The 20,504-nt window shown below is 34.4% G+C and overlaps 1 protein-coding gene across 7 annotated transcripts in view; it reads left to right on the plus strand.

The window, feature by feature from the left end:
• Window positions 1-20,504, plus strand: part of FSTL5 (follistatin like 5) — a 380,792-nt gene that overhangs the window by 278,731 nt on the left and 81,557 nt on the right. For all 7 annotated transcript variants that reach the window (XM_086888378.1, XM_023924904.2, XM_086888377.1 and 4 more), the window contains one exon: window positions 13,321-13,487. In XM_086888378.1, the coding sequence (XP_086744504.1) occupies window positions 13,321-13,487 (167 nt within the window). The remainder of the gene's footprint in view (window positions 1-13,320; window positions 13,488-20,504) is intronic.

Consider the following 20,504-nt stretch of genomic DNA (forward strand, 5'->3'; position numbering starts at 1 on the left):
GGATTAAATGTGTGGTTTTCGTAATTGTTACTGCTATTTTCCTCTGACAACAGTGGTTTAATCTCTATCAAAAAAAAAGGTGTACATTTTTTCAGATTTAAAATATGGTAATCAATATTATTTTCATAGATTTGAACAACTCAAGAGTTTTAAGTTTAGGAGTCATAATGGATTAATATCTGAGATCTACAATTTTTTAGGTTTTTTTTGTTACAAGAAAAAAAGGTAGCCATTCTGGTGATTAGATTTGGTTTGCTGGTTTTCTTTTTGTGTGGGGTTGGTTTGGTTTTCTTCTTTAACATCAACTTAAAAACATGACTTTGTTTTCCTTCTTGTTCATTGAAAATTATTCCCTCCATTCCAAAATAAAGTATTCTTTAGGTTAAAGCAGTGGAATTGTTAAGTTCTTCAGCTAACAGGCCAGCTGATTCTAGTATATATTCCTTTTCTTACAGGATAATTTACTCTCCTGAGCCATTATGCAAGTGTCATCACCATAAACTGCCTCTGGCCTGGCAATTTTGTATTGATGGGTGCTAAAACAATATTATCACTTTGTGCTTGCCTGGTATTTTCTTCCTTGTGCATTTGCTGTTGACCACTATCAGTAACAGGATACTTGTTCTGGCCATGTGGATTTTTTATCTGATTAGGGTGGCTGTATTATAAAGCTGTGTTACTGCAGTAGCTCATGTACTCTGCTTCTAGAGCTAAGGATTCTGCTTGACGTCCTAAATTCAGACTACATTTGGAGCTTAGACTGCAGACTTTAATCTGTGTGTTATGTGTCTCATTTTGTTTGTGTCCCAGCCTTGTCTGTGTCTCCCATTCCAACACACCCCCTTTCCTTTTGACATAACTCTTCATGAAAAGTGTTATCAAGAGGAAGTGTTTTTCCATATCAGGACTTTATCAGCAGACATTCAGTATGAATTTTTGTATTTTAGATGTTTCTTCCCATTTCTGAAGCCTGATGAGATGGCTCAGCACCATAAGTCCAGATTCTGAGGGAGAAAAGAGTGATCTGGAGTAGGGGGAAGTGAGACTAAGTTTGATTTTCTAAAACTTTGCTAAAGCTTTATTTTAAAGTTTAAATCTACATCTGCAACATGCATCGGCATATTCTGTGAATGACTGAAAAGATAAACTGTGAAACTGCGCAGTCTTGGATGGGATGGTGGGAAAGATCATATTTCAGCTAAGCAAGTGTTCCATAGATGACAGGACTTGACACTGTAGACAGCTGAATGCTGTGCCAGGTCTTGTCAAAAAATTATACAGGAAAATCTGAAAAGAGTGATCCAAGAAGTGTTTTCTAGAATCTTTGTTTTATAGAGGTTTAAAAGTGATGGTGACACATGGTGACTGGGTCCATAGCAGTTTACTTCTACAGGATATACATGGAGAGACATAATCACAAATTTTATGTATTTTATACACCTGTGGAAAAGTCTGAATAGCTTCTAGTATCAATTCATGTTGGCTAAAATTTGTATTTGTGATCAGTGTTTTGAGAGCAATTTTTTTCTTACCTTGGAATAAACTGAAAAGTGAGTAGCAGCAGAAGACAATCTGGTGAATATTTCTGTATTTAATTGTATACACTCCTATTCTGACAGAAAGTTATACTCTGCAGTATCATCTTAAGGGTGTATTACTGGTTAGTTTAAGATCTAAATCTGAGCAAAATGCCTGAGATAAATTTTTGGATGAAAAATAAAGTGTTCACTGTCATAATCTCCCTGTTGTCCAGACTAGAATGCTTACTAGAATGCTGCAGCTCCCACCTTGCCATGCAGGAGGAGATGTGCATTTGGGAACAGACACATCCTTCCCAGAATTCAGGCAGGAAGTGGTAAGGGTGCATACCTGCACACTGTCATGGGTTAGCACACTAAGTTTTGCTGCCAAGCCACAAGGTAGGCATTGCTGTGAGCCCCTCTCCTCTCCCCCACCCAGTGATGAAGCCAAGCCAGTGCCAGATGTGATAAAAGCCAGCTGATGCTCACTTCAGCCTCTAGAGCTATTGCATAAATAGTATTTCTGAATGTATTTAAGAAGGGACAAGAAGAACAGGGTCAGTGGACATTAATAAGGTAGAGAAACAAAAGGGGAAGTAGGACTGGGGAGAAATAAAAGATGAGAATAAGAAGAAATTAAATGAAGGGGTGGGGTGAGGGAAAGAAAATACCTCAGACTATTGTAACTGCATCTGAGTTTCTGTGTAGAAGAAAAAGCAAAAATTTATTACCAGTCTTTTAAATGGAAGTAAATCAGAGAAGCTGCCAAAATACTGATTGTAAACAACCTCTTGATTATTTAAACAATCTCTTGGGACAATGTGTGCATGTACAAATGGGTGTGATTATTGATTTGTAGATAAACATTGAGATCATTGGCTGTCAGCCTCCTGGTTTTCTTTCTATGAAGTGTCATTTTCGTATATTCTTTCTCTTCTTTACCTGAAGAGAGATTTTTTTTAAGTTATTATTGAAAAATAATATTTTTGATTTATAAGTACTTTTTTAAACATTTCTATGGGGAAAAGTATTCTGGTTTTAAGAGTTTTATCCACCTTGATGAATTCCTCTTTAGTTGGGCTGTTTAGAAGCCTTGCTTAGTCTGTTCACAGCTGCAAGTACATCCCAAATTTAGAAATCTGTAGCTTTATCTGGCCTCACTGCATTTCTTCCTCACTATTCTGTAAAGTTTTTGTTGCCACTCATTACATATTCTGGTACATCAGAGGAACATTCAGTGTTCTCTTCAGCAGAATGATCTCTTTGTAGTACTTGTTTCTGTCTACATCATTCCAATACTAAAAATAAGCTACTAAATTTGTAAATAACCCCAGACTCAAATGAATAAATGCAATGGTATGAATATATATTTTTTTAAACAAACTAAACCATACTTTATTTTTAATGAATTATTTGGTATTTAAGTGAAGGAACGTAAGTAAGAAAATAAGGAAAATAAAGATCTTTTCTTGAATCTTTTCTCTCTTACTAACTAAATATAATCATAATTTGAAGACAGTGATATCTGTGCAGTCACGTATATCCCCATGATGCAAGATCAATGACACACCCAGCTTAGGGTTTCAAGTTTAATGAATACAATGAATACATTTACAGTGACTGTAGAAAGTAGTTGTATCTTTCCTTACATTTTTCTATCTGATCAATCACTATAGTAGTCAGCATTCCCAGAATCTACAAGAAAAAATGTTAAAATATATTTTTATAGTACATATTATTGGTGCAGATAATTTCTAGTGCACAGAAATGTATCCCAGAGGAGTTAGTGAAATGCAGAGAAACTGACAGCCTGCACAGAAGTATCACATTGAAGCTTTTCAGAAACTTGGTGATGTGCATAAGTTGGTGTTAATGTGATATTATCAGCAAAATTAGAGAGGTGTTTTGGAAATGATACGTTGCATTTGGCAAGAATGAACAATGCTCCTTCTCAAGAAGAAACAGGATAGGTCATATTAGTAATGAAATGGGAAATTTCATTCAACCTAAGTAACTTTCAAAGTTTTTTCAATTTGTATCTTTTTTATATACCTTTCTCCCCTCTCTTCTGCATTTTTTCCCCTCTTTTGTACATCTTAAATACCTTTCTCACCACCATTGCAAAGACTCAGCACAGAAATTCTGGAAGATTTAAAGTTCTGCTTTGTGCATCTAAAAATACTAACTTCAGAAAATTAAACACTGAGATGCCACAAAAGAGTGCTAAGACAAAATTTAACATCCCATCCATGTTGCATCACTAGCTGACATGCTTTCTGCTGTTATTTTTTTAAAAAAAACCTTACACAGTCCAAACTGCAATGGTTGTTATTAAAAATACACTAGCATAGCAGGAATTATTTTTCTGTTTTGAAAGAAAATAGCTAAAGCTCAAGCACAGGCAGTATTTTTTAGTGACGATTTTAGTCAGTGTTGTTGTGGAGAGTCATGTTATTCTCCCTATTCTGAACAAGGGATATAAGTGTAAAGTGTTGAACAGTAAATGAGAAAATTTGTTGCAAGTCCATGAGGTTTTTCTTAAATTCTAATATATCTCATTTGAAGTACACATGCTAATACTGCTCTGTGATCCACCTTTTTTTTTTTTTCTGCTTTATTTTTGCACAGGTAATTTTTAGCATATCCTCTCTTCTTATCTTAAAAAAAAAAGGTATTTTTCATAGATTTTTAAAAAGTAACAACTGCTGCAAAAACAACTGTGTTTAATAAAATGTATCAGAAAATGCTGAAATGCTATGTATGCACAATAATTACTCATGTGTGTTCATACAAATGATCCTTGCTGTGGGTATGATATCATGCATCACAGGACAGATATGATTGGAATAGGTAATTTGGCATATTTTCTTAAAAAGTAATGTATCATTTTATTTGTGATAACTTATAATTTCTGGAAACCTGTTGTAGTTTCTGTTATTTTAGAAATATTTTTATTTACAATTCTTTTAACTATATCTTGCTAATCTTAAGTGTAGCCTTTAAAATGGGGTCTAAGTCTAAAAATGGGAATAGGTTATCCCAAAATTATTTTTTCATTTACTTGGAGATTCTCTTCTAAACATAATTTATAATTAACTTTTGCAGCAACTTTACAGGCTAGAAATATATTGTAGCCTAACTTGGAATATTGAATCTATAAAAGTTGCAAGTTTATATATACACATAAACCTACAATATCATATCTGACTATTTTCAGATCAACAATTCCAGTAACATGCATCAAATCAAATTTTAACCTGTCACAGTAGCTTTGAAATTTCCCTTAGGAGCCACTGCATGGTGGATGAAATCAGTTACAGAACACACTGAGAGGATATGTTAAGGTTGGGCAGACAATTTCAGTCCTCTGAGATGATAGCAGAGACAGGAGGGAGAGAGACTTATTATTTGCCACTTCATTTACGGTCTCTTGAAGAGACTTAAATGCCTAAAAGCTGGAATTCCATTCTTCTTCATGAGGAGAAAGAACTAGTCTGTCAGTCAGGATATGCAAAGTTTGGATTGTTTTGCTTATGCCTAATAAATAGCCTGTGAGAAACAGGCTGTCGGCATTGTGGGAGTAGGTTGCTGATTTCCCTTGCAGCAAGAGACATTGAGGCTGTACAGATCAGGAGCTGACCTTCTTGGCCTGGGTTTTCCCTTAGGTTGCAAAAGTTCTCCTAACAATTGAATTCAACTTCACAGGGTTCTCTAAACAACATAGTCTGTAGGGGCAGACCCTTTATCCACACTGCTGTAAATGTCCTTAACAAATGTAGTAGTGATACTTTTCAAAACACACTCAGTATTCCTGTAGTACTGATAAAAGAATATAAGTATATATTAAAGTAGTATATTAAAGTATATTGTAATACTATTATTAAAGTGTATATATATAAGAACTGATACATATGAAATTTGTGCACATTTATGTAAAACACAAGGTCTTGAGGAGGAGTTTGAGTCATTGGACATAGGAAATAAAATTCGCTGTAGTAGGAATTAAATTTAAAGCACATGTATACTGAGCCCAATTTTTTTTTTTACCTTAATCAGTTCGTGAATCTGAAATTAACAAAAAGTGCTAATTGTTGATATTAATAATGATTAATATTAGTCATTTTTAAGAAGTTAAAACATGTAATGCGTGAGCAAAGACATTCAGAAGAAACCATATTAAAATCAATTAAAAATATCAGAGGGGAAAAATAATTTTCAAGAGTTAATACACACTGATTATTAATTCAGCTGCAATGCAGTTGATTTACTTGTTTCATTGAAAATGTTAAAATACCTTAAAATATGTTCACTAAATTTACCAAATGAACTAACAGTTAAAGAAGCTTTCTTTCTGTAAAAAAACCTTAGACATCCTATTTCCTGGGTGATTTCCATGTAAAATTAAGAAATATGCCTTAACACTACAAAAAACCTGTATTGGTACCAGGTCCAGCCAGTCCAATACTTTCTTTCAACCATGAATTTGAGCTAATGTTTAGGGAAGTGTAAGAATTACATAATTATGATTTGTCCCAAGTGTTTGTGTGATTGCACATGAAACCTTCTGGACTCTATTATAATCTTTGGAAAAGATCTCTTTACAAATATATCACTTCAAACTACTGTCCTTCATTTAAAACCTGGCCTCTCACCTATTTTGATGGCTTTCCAGTGTTGAAATAAACAGTAAGCCATTGTGCTGTCATGGAAATGCTGGAAAAGCATTTCCATGACATCCATGATTTTGCTGACTTCTGTCAAAGTTCTCTGCACCATTAGTTTCTTTAAAATAAAAATCCAAACCTTTCTTAATTTTTATATATATTTAAACTGCTCCATGGCTTGGTCATTTTTCTCTTTCCTCTGAGCTTTTACCTTGCAGAGGACACAAAGCTGCATATGGTATTCATGTCTAAAAATCATGGAGCAACATTATTTTGGGTTTTGTTTGATTTTAGTTGCTTTCCAGAGAATTCCTAATCATTGATTTGAATTTTTCTCTGCTGGAGGAGACAGAGTTGATAAAACTGCTTATCATTGCTTCACTGTTTCTCTCTTGACAAATGACCTTGCAGCCCATTTATACAAAAGTCCTTCATCTACTTCTTACAGTCAGTTTACAGTCATTCTTCAAAGAACCATTAAATAACATAGACTTTGCTTCAATGGTAAGGGCTGTGCAAGTACACACATCTATGAACTTCTCATAAATATAATAATCTATAATGTATTTGATAATTTTATTTATTTAAAACTATTTTTAAGAATTTTATTTAAAGATATTTGCTTCTCTAGTCATTTTTATTCCTAAAAAATGGAAGATGAAAGCTGTTTCAGTAATAAAAGAACTTGATGCTAAATTCACTGAAGCAAGAGGTCAGCTGATATATTCTGGTTTATCCTTAAAACAGGAAGCACTCAATATTTCTAGATATTTGAATAAAATATATTCTATTCATGTGAGAAAAAACAGAAACCTTGGAGTTAAATTTGTCTTTCAGAGAAGCCTTAAGTTCTAACATCAAATAAATGTTTCCTAGGATGACCCTATTAATTTCATTGACTAGTACTATAAATAAATACAGAAATGATTATGCTTTTTTATATTTTTTAAATAATTTTTTATCAATTTTTATCATGGCATTAGGTTCTACAGGACTTCCTAAAAGCAGGAACCATTACAATATATATTTTCAGAAAAAAAATGTTTTTCAAGTATCTTGTCAGTGAAGACAAGAGATGAATAAATGATAATTATAACATTAAAAGCTTTCAGCTTTTTGTAACAACAATTGCATGAATTTTAATCTGAGCTCTGCAGCTAAAACATTAAGGAGTCATGAAAAATTATTTATGCTTTTATGTCTGTTTGTTTTTAAGTTTTTCGGTTTTTTGGTTTTTGGGTTTTTTGGTGTGTTTGTGTGTGTGCTTTTAAATGGATTTTAGGAACAGAAAGACTTATTTGCTGGCATAAGATCTTAGAGAACAGGCACTCATGAACCATGTTCTGTTACTTTTCATACTGAAACATTCTACTGAATATGTGAATAATATGTTTACAGCAAGTTCAAAGCAGAATATACAGCAGATAATGGCAAAATTAGTCATGCTAATGGTGATGTGTGCTTATTTTAAAATTACTGTAAAAGAACAGCAAAATGACACTGATGAAAATGCTTTTGTTATGTCATTTTAAGGAAAGTGGGATCAATGCCAGAAGAGTAAAAGGCACATTACCTAGCCGCATTTCAGCTAATGCAAGCCACCAAGTAATGTTATGCATTAAGTACAGAGCTTACTGTAGTTCATAGACAAAAGGCTTTTTGCTTACTTTTAAAAGTTGTTTTATTTTAAATTAGTTTTGAAATAGGCAAACAAAATAAATACAGGCTTTATATGGTCTTCATTTTAAACAGTGGGTACCATTTAGCATAATGTTCATTAGTTTAGACGTGGAAGAGTTTTGTGGCTGCTTTGAATAAATACAAAGAACTTATGGAAGCAAATGAGAAAGTTCAAGTTGCACATTTGTTAATGGTATTAAATTATCTATGGCAGTCTACAGTTGAGTAAGAGCTTCCTCCCTTCCTCCCTTTAACAGCATAATCAATTACAAAGTGATACACAGACTATTAATGTAACATCTTCTAATACCTTTTTACCTTTTAAAACATTTTATTTAGAGTGATATTGTGGTTTTTCTTTACTCATCATAAGAGACAGTAAGGACCTACTTAGCCTCAATAAATTTCATATACTTCAGTGTTTGTCTTCCTAGCAGCCTGACTTGGTATTGTAAGACCACAAATGACTTTTATGATTGTGTACAGTTCCCTACAGGCCATTTGCACCATCAAGGGAGTTGGAGATTGGATTTTTTCATGCAGAGGGAAAGAACTGAAATAGCCTTGCTTTTACTATTTATTCTTTAGCTTCTTCAGCAAACTCAAATCCAAGTATAACAACTCTTTCCCTAAATGTGCCAAATTTAGACCATCAAGCTCTGTGTTACGCAGATCGACCCAACGTGCTTAGGATTAACAACAGAGAATTGTTGGTCAAAGCACTGTGCAGCTGTCACTATCCTTTTATTTTCCTAACAGAGCCCTACTGCCCCATTGTTTTAAGAGTGAAATGATATAATTTTATCTGTTGACTTACAAGAATATTGATAAAACTTAACTCATACTAAGAAGGACAACCCAAGATGTATGACTCTTGAAAACAACAATGCTTAAAATAAGGTTCCATTATTTATTTATCTGTATTGCTATTGGAATATTTTTGCAACATGTCAGCTTTGAAAACTCCTTTTTCCTGCCTTTCTCAGTTTGATTACTACATTTTGGTTGAACTGAGAAAATTCAAGCACTTACATTCTAACCAAATTGTTCATCATTTGCAGTATTTCTTGATTCAGTTGGAGCAATGTCATTTTTCATTTTATTTCAATAAATTCTGAAGATATTCTTGAAAGATATCACAAATATATTTATATTAGAAAGTACTTAGAAAATTATGATAGAAGAACTATTTATAATTTTATCTAATTTTAACTGAAGGACAGAGAAAAGTAGTTTTAAAACATAGATTCTAGATAAAGAGAACCAATGAGAAAAGAATGTGCTTTCAAAATTTTCAGTAAAGCACTCGGGATGTTTACATATCAGAATCTGTTTAGTCACCTAAAATCATGAGTATTAGTGATAAAATGCATAAGGACCATGATGAAAGGGAGATGATGTGGGAAAATACCAGTTTGAGAAGGAGTTATTATTGAAGTTCTCCAAACACCACCTGGAAAGCAAAATTTCTTAGATTGGAAGTGGATAACTTTGAAGCCTGGCACAGTAAAAGTGATGAAAATTATTGTTACAAAGTACAAGTTCTTATACTTGGTTAAGAGTAAGAATTTATACTATAGGCTGAGAAGTAATCTACTGGAAAGAGCAGAGCAGAAGAAAGTTATGTGGACCTCCTGTCATTTACATGGCAACTGTGAGGAACCAGGAGAGATCTATGTGAAAATGGAAATTGCATTATGCACACATATTGGCCAAAGTCTTTCAGGAAAATATATGTATTACTTGATATATTCCACTTCATTAATCCTAAATATTGTGTAAAGTTTTCTTTAATGTGTTTTAAAGAAGGATAAATTCAAACTGAATCAAATACAGTGATAACTTCAGTAACAAAAACAAGGTGGGAGGAGCCAGAATAATTTTGCTGGGGACCATCAAGCAGGATGAAGGGTAGGGGGGTTTGCAGAATAGCTTCAGCAGCCAGGGAATTTATCAAACCCTTTCAACCATCTCTCAACCAGTGCAGGAATATCTCATATTTAAATTATTAATTTTGATTTGCTTTACTTTTTTGGGGTTGGTTGGTTGATTTTGGTTTTGCTTTGTTGTTTAAAATCTTTGATATTTTTGGGCCTCTTCAGTAAGTGTTCCTTTTCCCTGGTCAATGTTAAAGTTCTAAAATGTCTTCCCAATAGTTAATATTTATTCTGCTTTCACTCCTTTTGTCCTATTTTATAATAGATTTATTTTATTTCCAGACAGATATTTTTATGCAGTAGTCTGTTTTAGTCTGGTAACTATACTCCTAGCTTTTATTTAAATGTTTGGGTTGGTTTTGGTTGGGTTTTTTGGTTGCATTTCTCCCTTTTATCTGAAAGAGTGTATCCAGTAACTTTTATAATTAAGAGCCAAGGATGTGTGTCATATTGATACTGCATCTGGAGGAGTTGCAAATAAACTCATTAATATGGTACACCATAGCAGAGGATCCATGTTTCTAAAAATAGCAAGCTATAAAATGTAGTCTCTACTGTCTACTTATAATATTACTGCTCTGTAACCAACAATACCCACATTTACTTTTTTGTGTGGTGATGGGGTAAGTAAACAGAATTAATTTTGCTTCCAATTTTTCTAAACCTTTACTCTGTTTTTTCATTTAAGTAAACAAAATATGTGTGACTAAACTTCAAACTGTTATTATTGATCTACAAAGGCAACATGGAGGGAAAGCTAGGAGCCATCCTAGTCAGGAGTATCTCTTAGTGACACAACTTCAGTATCTGTCCAAACAATATTTGCTCTCAGAAACACATTTATTTCTTTCAAGGAGAAAAGAAGTGATGGTAAATACATAATTTCATTCCTAGGTATATGTTTTATATTTCCAAAGGGATGTCATAGTGCCTGAGCTCTGAGACATGTGCTGCTTTGTGCACCTGACAGCTTTTTGCACACACCACACCCCTTCCACCCCCAGCAGTGCTTGCCTCTTTCACTGTGGTTACCGGCAGGTAACAGAACGGAATTTTCAGGGAGTTACCTGCCAAAGGTACTCCAAGCTTAAGGCTTTTTGGGTTGGATGGTACCTTCCCCACCCCCATCCCTCCCCCATAAGGAGAAAATATGTGCAAGAGTTTTCTCTCAAGGAAACAAGAAAAGCTATAATGTAACTTACATGCCTTTTTTCCTATTAAATAATAATATAAATATACAGAATTGTAGGATATATGAAGGTTTTTACATAAATGTTCAGTATATTGCAGGAAAGAAGTGAATCTAGAGCATTTATTAGAATAGGAGTGTTTTCATAACTTTTAAAGAATATATAACATCAGTGTATTGACTAGTTCCAGGTAGTACAACTGTTTCTTCTTTTTCTTAAATTCTGCATTTGGCCCTTTTGTTACAATGTAGTCATGAGATAAAAACTGCAAATGGCACAAAAATGTATTGTATTGAAGACTGAGAATTTTTTCAGAAATTCTTAGGGAGTTTTTCTGGCAAAATTAGTGTTAACACCCTATATTATTTTTATTGTTGTTGTTATTATTATCATTGCTATCTTAATTATTATTTATGATAAGGTTATCATTAGTATTAAAACCAAGGCAGTTTAAAAAAAAAAATTGAACTCTTGGTGTCAACAATATGATAGTCTCTCAGTTTTGATTTCAGATTGTCATCTTTGCTCATGCAGGAAATGTTAAGTTTTATATTTGATAGATGCTCTCTTTTCTAGTGTCATCCTCTAATTAAAAATTATAAACATCTGTAAGAATAACTGGCTTTGTTTAGGTAGGCATCCATAGTAATATGGAAGTTAATTGAAAAAAGGCTTTGAAATCTTGTAGAATTTAAATTATCTGTATAAGTTTATCATGTGAAGGTTAGAAGTTTTCATTGATGGCTCTGTAACATCAGCTGATTTCATGATCCCTCCTTCGTGCCTTTCCTAAATTTAAGTGACTTTGAAATATACAGATAATATAAATTTATAAATTAAATATCAGAATACTTGCCTCACTTTTGAGATCTTTGTGTAGTGAGCTCAGTCAAGAAGCAAAATACATGTACTGTTAGTTGGCTACCAGAAATCTGGAATCATTCAGCTGTCTCTGACTTTAAGGTAGCATCACTTAAGAACCATCTCCTGTAACATAGAAGCTGAAGTGCTTCTGAGGAAGCTGTAGATTTTAAAAAGTACAGTAAACAGCAGAAGAGTAGATTTAATTGGTATGTTTCTTTTCTCTTGTTGTAAGGCATTGTGTCAGGTAATGCAGCTAGTTAAAAAATACCAGTCTCACTTGGGCATGGCTGGTGGGCACTATCACTCACGTTAGGATTCACAGAGCGCATTCCTTCTGAAGGAGGCAAGAATCAGGGGGCCTCTCTTTGGAACTAAGTATAAAATTATTCTTTTTAATCAAATCTTTAAATCTTTTTAGAGAATTAATAGAAAGAATTTAATTATTGAACAGCTAAGCTTTCATGCTTTTCTAATGCTTGTACTTGTGGGGGGGTTTGAAGGAGGGCAAGGGGGAAGAGTTAATTGCAAAGTATTGCTTCTATGAGGCTGAAATGAACCTATAGAAGATCTTAGCTTCCTTAAAAATTCCTTCTTTCCTATAATGAAAGAGTTAATGTGTCTCTTATATGAAAGTGTTTTCATAACTAAAAGAGAATGATGCTTTCTGTAGTTTACTTGAAGAATGGATGATAAAAACCAGAGATTTTTCATGCTTCAGCAGTTGAGTGGAATTTTTTTTTTATTTGAATGATCTTCAGTTCCTATGTTCTTTTGTCTAATATGACAAAATCCTAGAATTTTAGTAGGTATTGTAGATTATGTTTAGTCAGGGTCACCACAGGTGAAAAGCTATCTCTCAGCTGATCAGCATGTAACAAGGCAATTACACAAGAGGGAAGAGAATGCAGTGTCATCAGTTTCATCAGTTTCATGTACATCACTCCTTTTTTATGCAAGTGTCCAAATGAGTTCTGGGTCATAGAAGTGAATTGGCCTTTTGTTAATATTGGAGCTACTTAGTACATAGGTGAACAGAGAAAGATAAAAGTTTTGGACTCCCATCACATATGTCTAAATTTTTTTAAGATTTTTTTAAACATTGACTAATGATGAATAGCTAGTTAGCCAGAAAATATATAAAGGTTCTGATTAGTCCACTGTGCCTGCCTTAACTGTTAGATAACTTCTGACTTCAATTACACAGTCATGTGTATTACGATCTTACCTCTGGAATTCACTTTCATTCATGTTAAATGCTGCTTCTTACAGGCTGGTACTTCTCAGTCAATTTAATTTAAATGTCACACTGACCTTTATATGAAATAAGCTGAATTTATTGGAGTTTTTGGAAGTTCTTTTTACTTTTGTTCCAGTTAAAATTCTTAAATTACCAGTATATTCATGCTCATTTAGCTCATGAAACTTCCTGCTCATTGATCTCACAAACAATACTTTTTTTTTGCAGATGTAGTTCAGCTGAATCTGCCTGAAGATCAAAAAATAAGCACCACTGCAGCAACAGTGGGACAGAGTTGTGTCTTAAGTTGTGCCATCCAGGGAACCCTGAGACCTCCCATCATCTGGAAGAGGAACAATGTCATTCTGAACAGCTTAGATTTGGAAGATATCAGTGTAAGTAACAGAAAGTTCTATTTAATACCTTTTTATCAAAACCTCTCATAAATAATAGAAAAGTGATGCATAACAAGCTACACATTCCTGATGTTTCAAAGAAAAGAAATGGAAATTATATACAACAAACTCTGTTTTTATTTGCTGTCTATTTGAAACGCTGTTAAATATAGAAAAAAAAATGTTTCACTGACCAATCATTTAAAAAGTAAATATAGCAATTAAAGTACATGAGGGCTAAATTACAGCCCAAAATACAATTAGCATTATACATTCAGGACTGTATAGTCTTCAAATATTCAAAGGAAAGAGAAATCTGTGACATGAACATTTTCATGTATGAACAGATCATAATATTTTTCTTCTGTAATAGTTCAATAGAAATAAATTTTCTTCCCAAAGTAAGTATTTCATAATAAAATTAGTTGTTTTGCCCATTCCTCCAAATATTCACCTGTGTATACGGTATCTCTCAAAGAATGAAAAACAAAATATTAGTATAATTTATAAATCTTTTTTTTTCAGGAAGGCAAATGTTTGCCACCTAACATTGCCCTGACCTAAAAATACAGAGGAAAATAGGAAATTAGTATATTCATTACATGCATTTCATAACATCCTCTTGTAAGACTAAAAATAGGCTTTCATCTGTATTTTGTATGTTTCTGTGTATGCTTTCTTTGTTTTGGCCATTTTATATTAACAAAGTTCTGAATGTGGACAGATTGTCACATTGGGAGTTTCACTGTCTGTCTAGCCCAAGTGAGTCTGAAATCACCTGAACTGTTACGTGTGTAGAATAGTGTTACAATCATTTGTCTATTTTTATTTCTCTTTTTTATGAATGTTTTATTTTTAAGGTAGAAATTGTTCCCACGCATCATCTTTCTTTTATTTCTAGTTTTCTTAGTTCTGATGGTAAACTGATAAAATAAAAGACAATTTCAAAGCTCAAAAGCTCATCTTGCTTGAGTGATGAGTTTTTAAGGCTTTTGAGAGGCTTAGGATAAACCCAATATAATCTGATAAATTCTCTGTTAAATAATAATTGCTTTTGTTAGTCTGATATTAATCACATGACTTACATTGAAAAGTGTCTTCTCCATGTCCACAAGATGCTGTATGCAATATTTGTTACCTTTCTGTAAATACTCCTGATGTTCAAAACTATTATTTGGAGTTCTTACTAATCATTTCTAAGCTGGCATGAGCTGTTGATAGAAAAAGGAAGATGCATCTGTACACACAGAAATAAAAGGGGAAATGATGAATGAAAATGATGAAGCTAACTGCTCAGCTTCAGACTGAAAGGTTCAGTTTTTTGCTCTTTTTTTGCAAACATGAAAAGAGCAAGTGATTTCTAAGGTTTCTGAGTATGAAAAAAGCCAAACAAGAACCAAAACAGAAAAAAAACCAAACCAAGCATAGAAAGTTCTTATGCTGGGTGCAGGTGCCCAGGAACTGGCAGCAGGGGCCACAGGTGTGGGCTCTCAGGGAAAGGGACAGAGGGTGTCGCATGCTGTATGCAGCCAGTCCCAAGGGACCATTGGCAAGGCAGCAGCTCAGACACACCCATGGCAGCTCTGAAAGAACATTCAAAAAAGGGCATAAAAAAGCAGGGGGGAAGAGAGATACTATAGAACAAAAAAGAGCAAGAAACAGCAGAGGTAAGTCTAAAGCTGGAAGAGCAGAGGGTAATCCTTGATGAAGCAGATATCCAAAACACCTGCATTAGAGCAGGTTTATCTTGAAGGACAATTGCCTGACTAGTCTGGTGACTTTCTGTGATCCAGTGATGGCAATGCTTGACAAGGCAGGTCAGAGAGACGTCACCTATCTAGACTTCTGCAAGGCCTTCAATGCATTTGCACGCAACATCCGGATGGATGGATGGATGGATGGATGGATGGATGGATGGATGGATGGATGGATGGATGGATGGATGGATGGATGGGGCCAGAGGTTATGGTCAGCTGTGTCATTGTGTATAAGTGGAGGCCAGTGACAAGAGGTGTCCCTCGGGGATCTGTCTTTGGACTGGTGCCCTTCAACATCTCTGTCAATGGCACGGTGGAATTGAGAGAACCCTCAGCATGTCTGCAGATGACATGAGACTGAGTGGTGCAGTTAACACATCTGAAAGGTGGGATGCCACCCAGGGGGACCAGGATAAATCTGAGAAATGGATCCACAGGAACCTCATTGTTCATAAGCAAAAATTATGTTGCAGTTTAGTCCCTTATTATTATCGATTTAGTTATGATTCAAACACGGAAAGAGAAGGTCAGATTCAATATTCACGGAGTGAGGCACTAAAATTAATAGAGCTCAAATAAATATATGTGGGATATTAATCTGTCTTTCCAGGTAAAGTAAAATAGGGAGGAAGAAAGAATTAATGGTGTCTGGATTAAAAAAAGAAACAACAAAAGAATGAAGAGAAAGAAATTGAGTTAGATTAATCCCCAAACCTTCCTTTCTTCAGAATTTATTTTACTTTTCACTGTTTTTACAGATTTGATCTATCTCTATTTAATTCTAGATTCTATACTCCTTCTATAATATAAGATGTCCCCAGAGGCAGTGTACTTTAAGTTTTACTCTGGCTATATTATAAACTATAATGATGTTTGCCTAACTCTGGGAATTCTTAATTTACTGTTATTCAAGAACCACATCTGTGCTTCTCAAGACTAATAATGTTGTGTAAAGAGCAGTACATTTTCTGAAAATGACAAGGCAAACACTGACCTGAGAAGATAGATAGTTAGGGTTTGGGGTTTTGTTCAGGAAAATGGATCAAAGGTCAGCATAACTGGGAATCAACACATATATAGGAAACCAGTCAGACTAAGCGGTAGTGACAATGTGATTTTGTAAATCATAGAAAGTGCTCATACTTTAGAAATTAATCTTTTGCACTATCCAGTTCTCAATGTGAATTAAGCTATTTGCTTTGAGGAGGGACAAACTCAGAACTATATAATGTCCTAGTATTTTTTCAAATGAAAAAATGCAACAAGAAGGAAGGAATCCAGGTTTCAAACTGAAATTGATAGTTCAATTTATATATATATATATATTTTAAATATCCTATTCCTCTACTGAAAGTGTATCAGATATATTACTAAAGCTGTCAGCTGTGGAGTGGCTAAAAATGAGTCTTGATAATGACTAATGTCTTGTGTATTCTAAGACATTTTAAGGAACTATTAAGAAATACTGTTTGACTTTCAAAGGATGATATAAGAAATTTGTATTTAGATAGTATATTTAAAAATGTTCTATGAAGTGTGTGTTAATAACATTACTGATAATACCCAGTTGATAATTTTAAAAGTCCTTAGTACTCCTCAACTCTTCTTATGGTACTTAGAACTACTATTTGTAGAAGTACTGCATCTTGCTACTAATCCTTCTCTTACTGAAACTGATGGGAGGCAGGGATAATTAGCACCCATCTGAGTAAAATTATGAAAAATTATATGCCTCTGCAAATTTTACTTAAATTGTAATATAATTGTGCTGTGACTCACTACATAACTGATACCACAAGGCATTTTGATGATATTTCAGTACACATATAGAAAGGCTTTTTCTTCCTTGCTGTTATCCTGCATCTTAAATTTAATAGTTGCCTTTCCACTTTCCTCTTGTTTTTATCTAACCTACTATTCATTACAGATAATAATTTCCATGTATGAAAAACAGCAGATATATTTCCCGAATGCAATACATATTACATTTTTAGTGTTAATTTATCCATTTTTCTAAGTCTGCATAACTTATTTTACTTTATTGTTTTTATGTTATTTTATCCCAGGGTGCTTTCCTATGCATATGAGCATTCATAGTTTTCTTATAAGATCTTGGCTCTTTTTCTTACATTTATTGAAGATCTGCTGAGTTGGTTTGTCCACATGCAAAGTTTAACAAAATAGTGTAGTTCAATTTTTTCCTTTCAGGAAAAGCTCATATCTTTCCTTAGGCTGCCTCCATGGGGCACCTGTAATATTGCCATTTTGGGGTTTTTGAAGTTATGTATAGGTTATCTTTTTTGCAAAACTTCTTAATTATTTATCTCGTTAAAATTAATTTGCGCATTAAAACTCACCCTTTTTTGGTAGCAGTCGGCATTTTCTTCTTGACCTACTTGCCCTTCACCCACCAAGAAAAAACACAACCCAAAAGACTGTAATGGAGAAAGCCAATAAAAGCTGACATTCTCTAAAGGATATGATCATTTCCATTCTGTAGAGTTCTGATCAGAAACTGGTGACAGAAAGGTTTCCAGATTGTCCAAAACACTAAGCACCTTTCCCAGAAAGGACTCTAGTCATCTGACTTCTTCTTTCTCTTCCAGCTTATCATTCTATATTCCTTCTTTTATTATTCTTAAGAAAAATATCAAGAGAACCTTATGAATTATTCCTTTCCACATTGTTTTCTCCCATGGGATAGTATGGACCTACATACAAGCTTCTCTTTATGCATTTCTGAATTGTTCTTAATGCAGCACAGTTATGACTGTAATACAATGGTTAGAAATATGAATGCCCTGTCTGAGAAAAATGTGTGTGTGTGTGTGCATTTGTGTTTGCACTTCTGACAGAATCCCAGCTGAACCATAAATGTCAGAGAAATATTCTTCAATCTTTTCCCTGAATCACATAAAACAACTCTTAAAAGTAAAAATATATTTTTTTTAAAAGTTAGGATATAAACTAGAGGACTTAAATTTAAGGAATGTGAAAATTAATAGTCAAAACCAAATAGTGTCCTGGTTCTGGCTAGGATGTTAAATTTTTGCAGTAGCCAGGAGGGAGCATGTCTAGGACCCAGATGTATTCTACCACCTCACATCATTTTTTGGGGAGTGGGGAAAGGGCTCCTTTACACATGAAGTAGCATAGCAAAGGGAGCAGTCACATGTTTTGGGGGCAGGTGAGCAATCACTTATTTTTTGTATAATCTGTCATTATTATTGTTGCTGTTACTGTTTATCTTATTTCTTTACTATTTCCAGTAGATTGTTCTTACCTCAACCCATGGTCTTTCTCTCTTGTTCCTCCAATTCTCCTCTCCAGCCTGCCACAGGGGGAGGGGGCATGATCAAACTCCACATGGTTTAGCAAGTTTCAGCAGGAATATTACATTAGGGAGTACCATTCCTAAACCTTGACAAAAAGATATTCAAAGTTCACATACATTTCTTTATTCTCAAATGTCCTAAAAGAGGAAATGCCTGGTTGCAATCAATGCATTGACTTTCTGATTTTCTGCAGCAAGCTCTGCATGCTCTTGTTTTATTCCTGAGAAGGTTCTCCTCCTCCCTGAGGTGTTGCCGTGGGCCATCTTATTGCTTGTGAAAGGGAAAGTGTGGTGGTCCTATGACCTGAAGGGAGCCACAGAGCCTACTTCCCTCCAGAGGTGATGCTCTTAACTTCATGCTTTTTGGAAGACAGTAACTCATAGTCCAACAATGAGCAAATACAATGCCATAAGCAAATAGCTGACAGTCTCATTCAATACAAAATCTGGAGCCTGATCAGTTTATTTTGAGTTTTAATTAGTATATTGAAGTGCAGTAATTTCAGTGTGTGATCTTCTGTGTGGTGTTTTGTGTGTTACAAGCACGATGTATGTATAAAGTTGTATATTTATTGCTTCTTTGTATATGAGATTCCCTTTAAAACTTAGTTTCAGGTTTTCCTTGCACATTATGCTTAATATGTATGCTTAAATATGTTACATCTCTCAGATATTTTCTACTGAATTTTCTGATGAGTTGGTTGTATTTGATTAACAGTGACTCATCAAAGTCAGCATGTTTCTATTTTTATCTATATTGAATTGCCCTTTATCTGTTACACAGTTTTTCTTTTAAGTAAGATGCATTATTACCTTTTCTTTTGTATTTCTTGAATTTAATGCCAGTTTTGTTATTTTCGACTCCACTTGTTGTGATCTGATTGTTGAGAGATGCCTCTGCCTGAATTAAGGTGCAAACGAGACCATATGCCAAAATCAGTAGTATGGAATTTATTTAACAGTAAAGATGAGGTACAGAGATAGAAAGAAATAGGAAGGAGCAGGGGGGAGTGAAGAAGAGAGAGATCAAGAAGAAAATAATCACTACACTGTGGGTCCAGAGGAGTCCCATTGGTCTTTCTTCACCCCGGTCTTCTCGGTAGTGGGGGTCCCAGAGTCATTCTGGAGGTGTCACTTTAATACAGTCCAGTTTGTGGGTACCCATGGGTGGTCACAGATGTTCCCATAACTTAGGGTGGCATGTGTGTAAGCAGCTGTTTCCGACAGTTTGCCATAGTGAGAATTTTTGTCCAGATGCATTAACCAGGATGTGTTACCAAACTTCAGTTCCTCTAAGCCTGGAATAAGCACCTTCCTGTTGCAAATTCCTGTTTTCTGTGCTTATCTTAAGTTCACACAGTGAAATTGCCATAAGGCAAGTCACTTCTGTGGCCTTGACTATGTTTGAGGCAATTGTGGTCTTTAAGTCTCTTACATCTCCCTGTGGCTCAAACAATGTCTTCCTTTTTTTCATTTCACAGGTTGTCTCTGGGGGTGATGTTTTAATAGAAAAGTCAGAGGAGAAAAGACAGAAATAGCAGGAAAATTACACAATACAGTGTGCAACAGCTATCCTAAACATTACTAATGTAACTCCAGTTATAATCATCAACCCAATTTTTTATTATAGCCATTGCCCCTATCCCAAGAGTCACAAGGATTAGAATATTGACATCAGCCTGGAAGCTAGCCTTGGGTTCAGAGTGATTTGAAAAGCTCTGATATTTGTTGATGTTGTTGCACTGTGAACGGTAATGCGACTCAGTTTCAGTGAGATTTAACATTTCATATATCCCTTGTTCCTTTAATAACAACATATCTAATGCCAACTGATTTTTTAAAGCCATTTCTAACACTTGTTGGTCTAGCAAATTCAGCTATAGGAACAGATACCTGGCACAATTACTTGAGGATATGTACCTGCCA

The sequence above is a fragment of the Cyanistes caeruleus genome, chromosome 5 (assembly GCF_971803275.1).
Source record: "Cyanistes caeruleus chromosome 5, bCyaCae1.hap1.1, whole genome shotgun sequence".
Lineage (NCBI taxonomy): Eukaryota > Metazoa > Chordata > Aves > Passeriformes > Paridae > Cyanistes > Cyanistes caeruleus.